Source organism: Homalodisca vitripennis, chromosome 2, assembly GCF_021130785.1.
Source record: "Homalodisca vitripennis isolate AUS2020 chromosome 2, UT_GWSS_2.1, whole genome shotgun sequence".
In the NCBI taxonomy this organism is placed as follows: domain Eukaryota; kingdom Metazoa; phylum Arthropoda; class Insecta; order Hemiptera; family Cicadellidae; genus Homalodisca; species Homalodisca vitripennis.
Window position 1 is genome coordinate 81,712,888 of NC_060208.1, and position 16,816 is coordinate 81,729,703.

The 16,816-nt window shown below is 31.4% G+C and overlaps 1 protein-coding gene across 1 annotated transcript in view; it reads left to right on the top strand.

The window, feature by feature from the left end:
* Nucleotides 1–14,614, top strand: part of LOC124354262 (multidrug resistance-associated protein 1-like) — a 40,267-nt gene extending 25,653 nt beyond the window's left edge. Inside the window, 8 exon segments of the mRNA XM_046804590.1 lie at nucleotides 3,475–3,601; nucleotides 5,062–5,160; nucleotides 7,916–7,944; nucleotides 7,946–8,063; nucleotides 9,408–9,566; nucleotides 10,637–10,803; nucleotides 13,186–13,380; nucleotides 13,597–14,614. Coding sequence (XP_046660546.1) covers nucleotides 3,475–3,601; nucleotides 5,062–5,160; nucleotides 7,916–7,944; nucleotides 7,946–8,063; nucleotides 9,408–9,566; nucleotides 10,637–10,803; nucleotides 13,186–13,380; nucleotides 13,597–13,708 — 1,006 coding nt within the window. The 3' untranslated portion in view covers nucleotides 13,709–14,614.
* Nucleotides 14,615–16,816: the final 2,202 nt, after the last annotated feature.

The window sequence follows — 16,816 nt, forward strand, 5'->3', positions numbered from 1 at the left end:
GTATTATTTATACTTATCTCGCCCTTCCTAGTTAAAATATTGAATTTAAAAAATGAGAAACCAACGGACATGTGATTGGTAAAACACAATGCAGAGAACACTGATCCTGCTTTCAATAAACTATGATCTGGCATTAAGGATATAGGAATACCAGACAGTTTTTATAAGTTTGCTGCTTGTCTGATAAAGAACGGACCATCTAGTTTAACCATTTTCATAATAATGATATGACTTGAGTTTGACCTGCTTGTACGATTGCCATGGTGACGTTCATAACCATCTCAAATAAAAACGACAGACCGTCCCAATTCTATTATTTTGTATTTGATTGTATTAACATTAGCTCTATTTTATGCATTTTTACATATGGAAAATACAAACAAATGTAAAATATCTTTGCAACATAATAGTACAAAATACAAGGTGTTTGACATAATTACTCAGATGAAGGGTTGTTGTTATGTTAGTAGACAATGTTAAATTATTATGTTTCCTGTTACAATTCTTTCAACGTATTTATAATGTTGTGTTTAAAGCAATACAACAAAACAATTTTGTTTGATTTATTAACAAATATAATTGTACTATTCTGAGAATACGAGATAAGTAGTAGGGAAAGCTGTTATTATTAATACGAGTTGCTCATATTACAACATTGATAAATAAGACAAAATGCGAATGCTGAGTTTAGCTCCACTTCACCTTCCTCTTACGTGCAGCATCTGAAATATGAAGCTGTTGCAGACTTGACTCTTGAAATCTAGAGTCATTTTTGTCTGAAGGGATCTAAACATGAAAGGGGATGGTGACGAAGATTGAAAAAGCTCATTATGAACCCTCCGCATCGTTTCGACATCAGAGACACCCATAATACAAAACGTAGTGCAATCTAAGTGAAGAGGTATTCTCATTGTCTTATCAGGTGCACAACTGAGTGCTCTACGATGGTGACTGAGACAGATGTTGTAGCATTAGATTTCAGTTGCTGCATGTAAGAGGACAGTGGACTGGGGCTAAACTCTACATTCGCATTGAATCAATACTTCCCACCATGGCTGCATTATGCGTATAAGACAGGATGTTGTGATATTTAAATCCACTTAACATAATCTAATCACACAACTCTTTAAAGCCAAAATACTCTGTTACGTAACCAAGAGTGTCGGCGGAGGCATGTCTGTTGACAAGATAACCAGAGAGAAACAAATCCTATAATCCTTTGTCTGTGCTATCACTGTCAATTAGGGATTGCGAGGCCCAACGTCTAGCGTGTAGGCTACAACTGACATTAACAAATCTTAACCGGATACGATGGGTTATTTTCAGCCTGTGCATTAAACAAGGAGTAGAGAGAGCTAGAAAGGGATGCGTAGTCCTGAAGATCGCTTACAAGCCATAGAAGAACCATTGCGCGTACAGAATAGCCAAATAGTTTAAACGTAAAAAGCGTTATATAATCGAGTGGAATACTGTAATAAAAAATCTAGAAGGAGGTGTGAGCATGAAATAATCAAATGTAACGTTATTTTAAAGGAACCGTTATTGTATGTTCAAGATTTAAGTGAAAGTCTCTTACTTACTATCTTCTTCGGTCTCAAAGTCCATTCAGAGCATTCTCAAGAAGGTGAATGCTGAAGTTTTAGTGAATTTTTGTATTCTTAACTCTGCCAACCCAAACAAGAGACGGATTTTCTTAGACCTTTATCAGATTAAAAGTTAGTCTCTAGCTGACACCACCTGCTCCACTTTATCTAGAATCGTGTTGAAGATAACACCACAGTCCACGTGAAAACCCCATGCAGCGCTTTACCAAAATATTATCAATAGAAAAAGTTGAAATGCCTCAGTGACTTCCGACAAAAACACCGTAAAGCCGACTTAATTTCGATTGCATATCGGCAAGATAACGTTTTTGAAAACATTTTCAATACCTGCATTATCAAAAATGCTTGCGTAAGATGTTCTGTACCTTTTGGTTACGATGGGCCAAGTTTGTTGAATTGTCTGACAACCACTGACATGGTAATAATGGGTGGAAGGTGGCTGGCTGAACAAAATCAGACTTTACTAGTTTCAATTTCAATTTGAATTTATTCAAGCATTCACATACAGTTTAAATTAATAAAAACTGTCCAGTATATAATTTGTTAATATACTTTACAGCGGGCATTGTAAGTTTAAATTGAATTTATATTTCATAACAAATATATTTGGTAACTATATAGAAAATATAGTGGGATTTTTATCCAGCATTTGGGCCATAATATTTATCTATTGATTAAATAAATAACTAAAATTGTTTAATGAAAAGTTAATATTATTTTACTATCATCAAATAATATTAATTGTTAATAAATAGTACAATGAAACACTAAACAAAGAAATAATTGAATAAATGCAGGAACATTATCAGTAGCAAAGGTGAGCACTACCTTATCTACAGAGAGGACCCTTCTTACCTCGGTCTCATTTACTCTTGCTTCCAATAACTATGCCAATATTTTCGACGGTCAAATTCCCTCTAAAACAGAGAGCACACAGCATGACCGCAAATACCAAATTAAAATTCCACCATTCTCGGAATAAAGCTATACTAATAAAGACACGGTTCTGAAAGCCTGTTCAGGGTCAGGGTCAAAGATGCAACAAGAAGAAAAATGCATAGCTGCATACTACTTTATTCCACTTCCACGGCAGAATATGGGTACGTTCATAAAGTTGAAGTGAAGAAGAATACATATCTTTGGCAGCCAAAACATACTAACAAGTTTTTCTCATCCGAGAGGAAGGCTTAACTACTGTTCCGAAGAATTAACTCCTGTTCCGAAGAATTAACTCAATATTTATACAAGTCATTGTGTATTAAACCGTGCTGGTTGGTGTATACAAGTTTCAATAAATATTTGTACATAAAAGACTAACTTTGGATTACATGTAATCAAATAAGATACTTGTAAAACCAATCTTGAAGTAAATGTCTCCTAAACGCAGCCTACTCAAATTTATATATTTGCGTTCATTACAATCTGAATGTGTCCCAAAATTCACTTAATCACTACATTGTCTTGAGCAATAATGGCATTTTTGTTTAAATTTTATGATAATTAATTATGGTTTCAACCATTGGTAACTGAGCAACTTAACATCCTTGAGGTTTAGTGACAAATCTAAAATGAACATTAGAACTTTGAATTTGTATTCTGTGTGGCAAACATTACGGTGAATTGCATATTAACCCATGTGCAAAAATAACCTCATAAAATTATCATTGAAACTTTGGAAGACCGTGAACAGAGCCCTATAATCGCATGTACTTTACTACAAACATGTACATGAAATAATAGTTTTAGATTCCTAAAAACTCCGTGAAAATCAAGAAATCCTTTTTTGATTGTATATATTATTCTAACTAACGTAAGAACTTTGATGAATCTTTGTTAAATTAAACTATTATTCCTGCTATTATATTTCCAGGTGGCTTGGAGTACGGTTGGAAACAATCGGAAATATTTTAATTCTATTTGCAGCACTCTTTGCTGTTTTGAAGAGAGATTCTTTGGACCCGGGCATTGTGGGTCTGTCCATCAGTTATGCTTTACAGGTAAATAATATAAAGAGTAGTTATATGCATTTAAACGTTCATAGTTGTTTTTGTATACAGTAAAAACTGTTCAAGAGAAATATATTTCACTGCCGAATGAAATATTAAATATAAGACACCAGTTAGCAACACCTTCACCCTCATTCAGACATTCATAAAATACTAGATTACATCAGAATAAACGGCTAGGACCATAATTTTAATTAACTGCAAATTGAATAGAAATTAATTAATTAATTAAACCTACTTCAACTTGTTACTCATATTTTAACTCGTTAAATGATATCTCAGGCAGTTGTATTGACTGTGAAGAATCGCGTTCAAATGCTCGGCTCAGATGTAAAACCACCACTACAAATTTGAATATATTTATTTATTAATGGAGTGAATAAAATCCACTGTTTCTTATTTAATGAAAAGTTATAGCTCTGTTTATAAGCCTAATTAGTTGTACATTACTCATTCATAGACTCTCGAGAAAGCTGGTATTCATGAAGTCAGGTGAAAAACAATACAGCATACTGTACACAATTTTTTAAATTACTACTTTCACGATTTTTATTGAAATTTTATATATCTTCTTTTTAATATGAATTAATCGTGTTGTATGTATAGTCTATTGATAACTTCCATATTTTTATAACAGTCAAAGGCTCTTCTTAATCATGGCGTGATTGCAAATCCTTAGTAGTAAGAGATACAGTATTATGAGGATTTAATATTGCATTGTGTTACATTGTGGTTAGGAACGAAATGATCTATTTGACTGGAGGTAATATTATAGTTTTCTAAGAAATGTGATAAAATCAAATTTTCCACAAAATACAAACAGGGAATCGTTTCTTCTGCACATTTAAATTAGTTGCTTACATCCGACTTATATGTTCATGTTTTATATTTTATCCTTTCAATAAGATATCACTTCGACATCAACTGAAACTAGCTAACATGCTGATGATCAATTTATTTATCAGAAAACAGTCTTCTGTCGCAGAGAAATACGTTATATTTTATCCTTTCAATACCCTACCATTTCAACTACAAACTGAAACTAGCATGTTGATGATAAATTTATTTATCAGAAAGAATTCTCTATCGCAGAAAAATACTTTATATTTCATATTTTATCCTCTCAATACCCTTCTATTTCGACAACAACTGAAACTAGCATACTGATGATCGATGTATTTATCAGAAAACATCCTCTATTACAGAGAAAAACTTTATAATTTAATCTGTCAATACACTCCCGTTTCCGACCCCAACTAAAACTAGCGTGCTCATGTTCAATTTATTTCTAAGGAGAATTGGATTTTACGGAAAACTAAATTGTCTGCTTACTAAGTACGAAGTGCTCTCGGCTCCTATACTACTATTAAGTTATATTAATAGGACATCCATGTTGAAATGTTAAATAGTTCTCAACACTCTAAAACCAGGTAACAATCATTTTTCTCCAGATTACTTCCATGCTGAATGCTGCTGTGAGGTTCACTTCTGAGGTGGAAACAAACATAGTGTCAGTAGAGAGGATAAAGGAATACGCTGAAGTTCCACAGGTAATTAACGATTACTTTACCACATTAAATATCTTAATTGTGATTGGTACTAAATATAAGCTTTACAATAGCTAATTAAGAAACAAAATGTCTGATAAAACCCTCTCAAAGTACAATCATTTTGATAAAAATGTAGATTTTTAAATAACATAAATTAGGGTATTTTTTTATTTGATTTCCACATAGACGTGATATGGTTCTCAAATAGATGTCGGAATCTTATGAACACTCATGGCCGTATGTAGTAATTGTGCACCTCTCTGCCATCAGTCGTTCACCCCCCCCCCCCCCAATACCAATTCATCCCTTTCCCTCACCCTCCACCAGCCAAACACTTACTATAACACATACATTAATTTACAAGTTTCACATAATATACGAAGCTATTATTTAACATTCATATTTTTACTTCATGGTTTTCTGAAAATCAATGATAATTATAGTGAATGTACCAAATTTGTTGCATTATAAAGTTTCTCTTTGAATTACAAAAAAATTACCCTTAACTTACTTAGGTATTAGTTTCTTCTAGCTTGTCTATGGACAAATTGGGCAATTACTTAATCAACACTTAGACTCTTTGTTACGTTTAATACAATGCAAAGTACTGCTGTACAAATATACTGTAAGTTACGTATATATTTGAAAACGGCCTGATAGTAAGCAATTATTGAGTATTCCTGCCATTGTAGGTCTAAAGCCCTCATGAGAAGGGATCAAATATATTTGAACAACATTTATTACTATAAATGTTGTTTAAATATATTCTTCTTGCAGTCCAGGGTGCGAGCTCCGCCCTCGGTATTCTGACAGTTTTGCATTTCAACGAGCGTGCGTCGGTTGTGGTAAATTAATAAAATCTTTTCAATAAAACCGGTGTTAGAACTACATTTTTTTTATTAGTGGTTTTCAAAAAAATCACATGCCCAATACAATAAGTTTGAGAGCTCCATAACGTGGACTATGACGAAAGTTTCAACCACTCTGTCAAGAATAAGAGTTTAGATGGTTAAGATTTGATAACCACTTTTATTTGTATATTACAAAATTTTAGAACTACATACTCGAAAACATTACACTTGTGACTTGTGACGTGATGCCAAAATACGAATTTTCAATTTTTAGTTTGATTAACAAGCGACAAAACTTGTTTTCATTATGATAGAAACAAAATGTTATTGTTTTTAAATTAGTTGCTTTATTATATTACTACGTTTAAACTCAGACAAAAACAAGCTGTTTTTAACGGTACTTTCGGATATCAATATGTTTTTATTCGAAAGAGTAAAGCGGTAAAATACACTAACCTACAAACTTTATGGTTCCTCACGCTCGTTTAGACAACTGTATAAAGACATGCTTCATGAACAATATAATATGACGTGTTACAATAATTGTTATCCTTTATAAATATCTTATTATAAGTATGTGCAATAAAATTATAAAATTGTGTCGCCCCATAAATGTTATTGCCCTGTACATGAGCAGAGAGTAGTAAATGTCTGAATACGGGCCTGTGGACATCTATATGCACATGAAAAGAGATTATTACTTACTAACTAAATAACCACAACCAACTCACCTATTATATGTAATCTTAAACCTGATGACGTAGAACATACAATTTTACACACCATTAGTAAATAGGAAATTAATACATTAGGTCTCTGACAAGTTTTTCACTCTTTATGCTATATTTGAAGCTATATTGACCTAATAATTACCATAGAACATTGTCCCTCTTTTCTTTTTTTCCATTTAATTGTTTTCATATCAGTAGGTGATTATTCGTGATTATATTTTTGCCTCATTGCGAACAAGGTGATTGCAGGTCGAAATATTCACTGCAGTGAAATAGGCTGTCAATTATAAAGCTACAGGTACAGTTAATTTTAAATAAAACAATTACTTCACAAATGTGTACAAAATAATAATTTATCATCTTAATAAAAAAACTCTTAAAAGTGTGTGGTCCACTATTTTAATTTATTTAGCGAGACACGTTTATAAAGTTTAAAACAGTACTGAAGCTATTCTTAGAGACATATCTGTCCCTTTAAATTGCTCTGTATTGGAATAGGTTTTATTTACGGGGTGAAATTTTATTTTATTTTGCTAGAAAGCTATTTAAGAGCTATCGCAAATCATTTCAAAGGATAATCGTAAACAAAACAATTAAATATTTAATTTTCCTTTTTCAGAGTTAAAAAATCTTGCCCTCTTAACATCTTTATGTACATAAAGTTCTAATATTATTTTACTTTAAGCAGTTCAACTGATTAAATTTAGTCAGTGTATTCCCAAAACTAATGTACTAACTATAATTGCTGAAAATATATTCTCATCTCTCATGCAAATCAATACTTATGTAACGATAACTAAAAATGTTATTTGGTAAGTTGATAAAATCTGTAGACTGTCTATTATAATGGAACGTTTTAACAGAAATTTCTATAATTATTCTCAAAAATAACAAAATAAACCAAGAACTATTGATTTGATATGTTTAAATATCTGTATTACGATCATCTATGATCACTTCCAAATCGCTTAGATTCTTTGTACTAAAATATTCTTTTGCATACCTCACCAGTACTACAGTATTTCTTGCAAACGCCTGCACACTCTTTAATTCCAAGAGAGGGTTCCTCTACTTCTTAAATTAGAAATAAACTGTAGTTTTAGGCTCATTCTCGGTGATAAATTTAGAGATTCAACATTAAACCTGTGATGACAACTGATTTTTGTTGCACAGGAGGCAGCCTGGGAAAGTACAGCCCAGACCGAATCCTGAGTGGCCCAACCAGGGCGTGGTACAGTTCCAGGACTATCAGGTCAGGTACAGAGAAGGTCTAGAGCTGGTGTTGAAGGGAGTCACTTTCACTGTCTCCGGCGGCGAAAAGGTAATAAATCTTTTCTCAGTTTTAGGTTAGTAAATTTAAGGGTGAAAATATTTGATTTTGTTCTGCACTAAATGTTAATGTAATTTTATATTTTTAGTTAACATGTGCTATTCTTCCAAGAAAATTCTCTTTTGAGGCTAGAATTCTATGAATAAAATTTAAAGAGTATTTAATAACTTAAACTTTAAAATGTTTACGGCTATTGCCATATTAACTATGGACACTTTGTTTTTCCTGTTGACTGACGTTTTTGTGCGTCTTGTCCCTCACCAAACTATGGCCATGTGACCATTGCTCAATGTTTTTTTTACCATCTCCAATCTAAACCAATGGACTTTTAGAATGTGTTTACTTATAAGACGGTTTTATCTTTGTACCTTTAAAGAGCGGTGTTCGAATATTTCCATCTATCGGTATTGCGCTAAACTTGACATACGGGAATATACGGATATTGTTTTATTTTAATTTATTGTGTACGAATGTGGCGCAAATTTATAAGAATGCAAAAATGTATTTATTTATGACCTTTTAAAAGCAAATTAGATTACGTGTCGTGCCGAAAATAAATCAATAACCAGTGGTATAATTGTATCGATTATACGTCGTTACGTGGCGCAGCTTGCGAATATATCCGCACAGATCGTCTATGTGTAAAACACGGCTGCCTATTTGGAGAGAGCATTTTTAAATATCGTTTTGTTTGTTATTCTTCCTCCAAGAAACATACTTTAAATTTAACTTTGGAAAACAGATTTTTTAACATCTAAATGCACGCTAATAAAACCCAGGTCAAATTTTCTTAGTTCTTTAAAGGTTATTTCAAACTATTTAATAGTATTTTTTAAGAAAAGCTCATTTTTAAACCTACTTTATGTATAAAAAATAAGGAAGTGGCTTTCAATTAATTTTTTTAAATATATTTAACAAATCTGAAATTAATCTTAAGCGTTGCACGTTTTATTTACCGAAACGTTTTGTTATTCTTCTTTATGATTATGACACGGGCATCTATATCAATATGTGAAGCTTTTTATATTATTGGTATTTTAAATATATAAAACTCTTAGTTCACAGCGGTAAACACCCTGAGCAGTTACGGCCATATTATGGAGGAAGGATAATGTATATAAACGCAAGGCTACTTACTGTAAGAAAAGTGGTTGCTATAGATTTTACGGGTGTAGTCTACAGGTTGACACATTACAAAAATTTTTAGTTTCAAAGTGTTAAGTGACCTCTATTCTACTTGGTTTGTATCCAAATTGTGCTTTCCTCGAATCTATATTTTTGACCAAGCACGATTTTACAAACTTGAATTGTAATGAAATCTGAGTATAATTCCAGGTTGGGATAGTTGGCCGCACTGGAGCCGGTAAGTCTTCACTCACACTTGGACTATTCCGTATAATTGAGGCTGCTGGAGGACATATCTTCATCGACGGTCTCGACATCTCCAAGATTGGACTGAAAGATCTCCGCTCTAAGCTGACAATTATCCCTCAGGTTTGGTTTAATCATTCATTAATTTTACTACATGTACTCAACAAGCTTAGAAGTTGCATTATGGTGTCAGGTGATGTCTACTATACATCGTGATGGTACACTACGTAATAGAATAAATTTTATGTGAACAAACTGAAAGAATTATCGAACAAACTGTTGGACTGCTCTTTGAGGTTTTAACCCCGAAATCGATACAGTTTTTCCTAGGACAGATAGAAACTTACATACTAAGTTTCAATTATCTATGAGCTTTCTTTTTATCATAAGTGATTGCACAGACGGGCAGACAGACGCACTATGCTTTTTTATTTTAATCGTACAATCAATAGAGTTCTTCTTTGGACCAAGAGGACTTTATAAACCAAGTTTCAAGCTTCTAGGACCTGACCACCGAAAGTTATCGCAAAGACGGGCAGATAACGATACGGTTTCAATAGGGTCCTGTCTTATCTTATAAAGTTAATTAATTATATGTATAATTTTTATTTGTGAATGTTGATTAAGCTCCAATTCGTCTTCCTTTTTGTTTAGTGGAATCTGACACTGTCACAGACTTGAATCTTGGATTCTTAAGATTCTGAAGGGATCCATAAAAATGCAGTGACAAAGAAGCTCAAAATTAATTCTTTACATCGTTTCGACATCAGAGACACTTAAACTACAAAATATAGTCTAATCTAGGTGGAGAGCTCACTGTCTCATCAGTTTCGCAATTACGTGCACTACGACATTTTAGACACGATCTCTATTCACGGTGGAGCAACCGAGTTTTCTACAAATACCGTGGTCACTGTCACAGTCTTCACACCTGAAATCTGGAGTCGTACTCGTCTGAAGAAATCCAAAACAGATCTAATTTCCAACGTTGAACTAAGAGGAAAGTGAACTGCGTCTAAACTAATCATTCACATTGAATCAACCCTTCTCTCCATAGTTAAAATGTTAAATACTCTGTCATGAGTTTATGTTATAGTTAAATGTGATATACCATAATCATATTTTTAATTATTTAAATATCGTAACTCATCTATTTTTATATATCCATCAGTTCTATTATCTGTTTAACGCAGGATCCCGTACTATTTTCTGGAACACTCCGCATGAACCTGGACCCGTTTGAGATGTACAGCGACTCAGACGTGTGGCGAGCTCTGGAGTTGGCTCATCTTAGCAACTTTACAAGAGGTCTTAATCTGGGGCTGTTGTATAACATCACTGAGGGTGGAGAAAATCTCAGGTACATATCGTAATATGGCAGCTTGATGTTGAAGTAGTACATGCATACCTACAATCTAAATTGGTACAAACTAAAACCCTGTTTGCCGAAAACATTAACATTTCAAAACTCGAATGAATTTTGTGTAATCATATCATGTTAGAATAATATAGTAAGAATAAAATATTACATACAATACTGATTGATGCATATTTACATGCCTGTACTTGAAGTGTTGATTTATGATCTATATCTTACAGATCTGAGGAATAGATTGTGTTAGTTAACAATTTATTATTTCAGTTAGTAAAATACAACTGCAACTATAATGCCTTAAGTAATATCCACACTGAAGCATTTTTTTTAATTTTTATTTTTATCAATAATTTGAAATTACTCATCCATTGCTAGGCTACGAAAAATTGTATATTTTCAATACTAATTGACAAACTATAACTGAGACACTTCCTACATTTTTATACGAGAAATTCGAAATCCTCTTCTAAATTTGAGTATTTTGATTTGTTAAGACTTATGCTTAAAAATCAGTATACTGATGATATTCAGTTAGAAAAAACTATACCCTTTGTCTTTAACATACAAGATATACGTTTTTCTTTATTACTATAAAAACATATTGTAAATCTGTTTAACTGTTATTGGAATATACGTGAATAAATAAAATTGAAAGATATTAAACACAGCCTTGCTTTGTATATATAATGATATAGATATTAATATGTAGGAAAAGGTTTAACTCAAGCATAGCTCAAGTTTCATATTGTGAAAAAAAACAAAACAACTTGATAAAAACAATGGTGTGGGAAAAAATAAATTTGAACTCGGCGGAATAATATTTTTCGTTTATTATTTTTGAGAATTACAGACTGAATATTTATAAGATGTTAGAAATATAGCTAACCAGTATATTGGTTTAAGGCAGGGATAGCTAAAACATGATGTACTGCATTACAAAACAGACGTTTCTTTAACAATAAATAGTTAGTCTACCTTAAGAACTCTCGCTCCAAAGAACGTGTATTATTTTTTTTTTAGAACCGGCATTTGTGACAATATTCTTTCGCTGCCCTAATAAATTATTATTCTTTGAGTTTACTTGTTGATAAATATTGTATGTAATATTTATTTTGTAATATTCCAAGACCTTATATAATCTCATTTATCAGAATTTTCCATATTGTATTTTTTTTATTATACAAATTGACAAAATATAAGTTAATATGATTGTCAAGATGGTAGAACAAAATAACAATTTAAGCTTAAATGATAACAGAACATATTCTTTACATACTAACTTGAACGCTGTGAAAAAATAGTAAATAAGTTAACTGTTCCTAATTATATTAAAAAATGTAATGGTATGATCTGTTTGCAGTTTTATAGTTGTAGTGGTATAAAGTAATAACTACTTCGCAATAACAAAACTTTTACAACAATTTATCCACAGACATTATTACAACTTTCAATGTGGATATTCTCAGAACAGATGTAGTTACTCTTGAAAAATATATGTATACCTAAAGGAGAATCCATTCGTATACATTAGTTCAATACCCCTCACCAGTTACTACGTTTCAGATTAGCTAAATTAAACTGATACAAAAATTAAAGTCCGAAATAAAAAATATATACTCGTGCGATCCTAAAAGACGTGCTGCTCTTAAGGGTATTTAGATTAAAATTAATTTCAATTAATTAATTTAGATTCAATTAATTTTAAACCATTTTTTATCCAAGAGAACCATTTTTTAAACTCAGAGAGCTGGACGATGAGATATTAGGGATGCTTCAATTTTTACCCATGTTTACCCATTATGTAGATCTTGGAATGGTTTAGTTTTTTTCAAACAAAGTATACTTTTTAAATCCACAATTTATTTGGAACGAGGGAAAGGAATAACCTCCAAATATATATGAGATCTCCATATATATGGAGTAACAGGGCGGCATCAGTTAAAAATCTGTAGTTTCAAGTTGGAGTCAAAGTAAATAGTAGAATGCATTCAAAAACCAAAACTAAATTCAGACTCATATCTGGTGTAGAATTTGTTTTACTCGGTTCGGGAGCTCATGAAATATCGCTGGGATAACTTATTTGTAGTGAAGTACTACCACTATTAGCACAATTGCAGATCTGATTGTAGTGCATAATTGGTTAATTGTACATGAGGGAGAGACCGCGTGTAAATCTGAATGTACTACGAGTTTTATTTTAACCTGTCATTGTAAAACTTGATACTATTAATTATTATTACGTCTTTAGTTAATTCAACGTTACTCACCATATTTGTTTTCCGACAAATATATATAGTTTATTAATGTTCGATATAATAATAAAATTGTAATTTAACCACCAGAATGACGATTTCCATGTTTCTACAGTGTTGGACAGCGACAGTTGATTTGCCTAGCTAGAGCCGTTCTGCGCAAGACGAAAGTTCTGATTCTGGACGAGGCAACAGCAGCAATAGACCTGGAGACTGATGACCTGATCCAGGCAACAATCCGCAAAGAATTCCGGGACTGCACTGTGCTGACTATCGCTCATAGACTCAACACTATCATGGACTCTGATAGGTGAGAATGAGATAATTATAGATGAAAATTTATAGTTTGGTGATAGTTACGATTATTCCTAAAAATAAAGTTACAAAGAACAAATTCAATTTTATGCATCGTGAATTAAAATTATTTTTATGATATTTCGTTTCTATTATAGCTATTATAGTGAAATAGTAATAAACAGTTATCGCTTCCCTTTTTACGTTAATATCTAACTTTTATTTGTTTCAGAGTTCTGGTTTTGGATAAGGGTCATATCAAGGAATTCGATTCCCCACAAAATCTACTGAAATCTCCTTCAACAATATTCTACGGAATGGCTAGGGACGCTGGTCTTACGTGATATCAATAATTTTCACAACATAATCATAATTCACAATTTAAACTAAAATTATCCTGAGTGTTTCTAGTGTTAAGATTGAAAACTATGTATGAAACATTTTATTGAACACTGATTGTGTTCAGAATATGAAATACTGTGTATGAGTGAATGATTTAAACGAGATCTCAATTGCTTTTTAATAATTTATCGATTTTATTAGTTTAGTCAATCTAATGACCTATTTAGTTTTTTCATAAATTTTAATAAATAAAAATGGTAGAGGAAACTAATCACATATTTTTATAAGTTCTGAACTTGAACTGATTATTCCTTTTGAATATCACCTCCATATTGTTCGTAAAGTAGAATATCTAACGGTTATCAAATTGGTAAAATATTAAAAATAAGTATCTCAGAAATATATAGTACGCTAAAATTTGTTCTAAAAATTAAGTTTATTATTGCATATTAGTAGAAGCCAATAAAAATATTCGGCGCAAATTGAAAGAATGAATTGACAAAAATACTTTGCAGATTAATGATCAATTTTTTAATGTAATATGTAAGTTTAAATATTGAAGATGTATCGTGTTCAACGTCGACAGAGTAAGTTGTAGATGGAGCTTATATTGGTTACTGTTAATGTGTCTTTTGTGATATGTCTGAAGAAGATAGCCTTGCTATCGAAAGGCCTCACAAAAAAATAAAAGTATTAAATATTGGTTTTATTTTTTAGTGTAATTACGTCGACAGTGTAGTTTATTTGTGTTCATAAAATGTATTTTAACGTAGCCTAATGACATGCTTTATTCATACCTCATTATAGTGTACAAGATTAAATTGGTACCGGTATGGTTCATTGTAGCTATACACTTTGGAATGTTACCGTACAATTTTATTATTTCATTGTTTTATATTGTTATCCTTAAAAATATAAATTTAATAATATTTTTTTAATTGAGTGATTTGTAATTCCTGTGTTATTTTAGTTACTGTTTTCTTGTGCCTCGTTAATTGATAACTTATTAATTCTGGTTAAGACCATTGGATACTATCGTTTCTGTGACTGGTCATTTACACTAACATATCATTTCATCTTTTTAGTACAAGACAGACAACACAGTCTAGCCTTTATTGATATCTCATTTAATTTTTTTCTCACATTACATTTCTTATTCTCTGTCTACATTATTACTTCAATATTCACTTATGCAATAAATCGTTAAAATATTATTTGCATAACGTTATTAAATAGTTATAGCTGTAAAGCAATTATGTGAATTAACAATATAACGTGTATAACGTGACACAAACTTATACGTATCGTCCTTCCCGTTGCTTATTGTAGCGTTTTTAAAGCTACATTGATTTATTATTTTAATTAAAACTTAAATTAAATAAAAATTTTGGGATCGAAATATTGGGATTTAATTTTAGATTAGATTGTGAAAAGTCAGGGTAAAAACGAACATGTAATCCTTTGGCAAGTTAGTACTGGTAGTTTTAAATTGTTAGGAAGGCAGGTTGACTGCCTTGAATTAATTAGAACTTGTCTTGTTGCGAGTATTGTTCTCCTTGTTTGATACAGCTGGACCAATGAGAGAACACCGCGTATGTCCTGAAAAGTTGGTTGGAAAGTAAAGCGACCGCTCATAATTTTCGCCCTTCTTTTGGTTATTTTCGTGAGTAAGTTAATTATTACAGTGCGCCGTGTTTCTTAAAAATTTTTTTTCCGCGAGGGATTTTGAGGTAAGCACCAAATTTATTGTACGTTTTATTCAAATAGTCTACCAGATCTGATATTAAATTAATTCTGTTGTCTTTTTTATAGGAAAAACTTAAATTCATAGAAACTACAGAGCAATCTGAATAACGTATTCTCGTAGAGCAATATAGCATAATAGAATCATACAAGTTACATTTGGTTCATGCTTGCAAGAAAAGTGAATTAAAATTGAACTTTGTTAATAACTTTAATTGAGATTTGGAAAGGCAGTAATTTATTAATATTTAACTGGAACTGTTTTATTGTGAATTATGAATCGGGAATTAATTGAACTTTAATAATTGTTAGAGAGAGTTGTAATATGAATTACAGAGACTTGAAAGTTAAGGTTCAAATAGTGGAAAGAGAAGTTTAAATTTTTATTTTGAATTTTGAGTGAACTTAGAAGTGAACATTTTTATTTTAGTTATTTTCAAGTGGTATTTCATTTTTATTTTAATACTTTATTATTTTATTTTAGAAGAGAGCTCTGATTTTTAGTTTGATATATTTGATTAATATTTTTATTTCTTGCCAAAGGAATTTTTAAATTTACTAAAAGGTTTGTCAATTCTTTGTGGAAAATAGAGTGATACAAATTCTGAAACGTTGAACTTATTAATTTGCCAGTTTAAAATAAATCCATTGTTTTTATTTAGAACTGTGATTTTTATTTTAGACAAACCAGATAATATTTAATAGTTAACAAATTTAGTAATACATTGTACTTAATATTCACTAGGAGCTTACTAATCAAAAAATATTTTATATCGTCTTGGATGTCTCATTCATAGTTTAAATATTAATACTCTGGAATATTAATAACTACAATCCAAGTCGTTATACTTATGGAACGTAACATATCTCATGGTTACCATCTTTATATTTAAGATTTAGCGAATATTGTACTTTAGCGTTAAAATGCAACAGATATATATATAATTATAATATATTGCAAATTGATACAGTGAAGCATCCAATATTCTTTAAAAAATAAAGTTTTAAAAAGAGCTTTGAAAAAGTGTTCAACAAGTTTATTGTTCTGAGAGATCTCCTAATAATCAGCTCTCGTGCAAAAATAACCTTCACTATAAACATAAAAATGAGCTCAATGCTAACAACATTTGCCACATATATGTGTAAAAACCGAGCCGTTGCAAATGTATGTTTCTCAGAAAAAGTCTCCTAAGTACAGAGCACCTGTTCCCCTGAGTACCTATTGTTGTTTAAGTCCACTAACAAACGAAGAAGACCTATAAAACTGTGCAAAGAGGCTATGTATTGGCTATAGAAACACAGTATTTATACCTTGGTTACATATACGAGACTACATGTTAATAATATACGAAAACTGTGTAAACAAA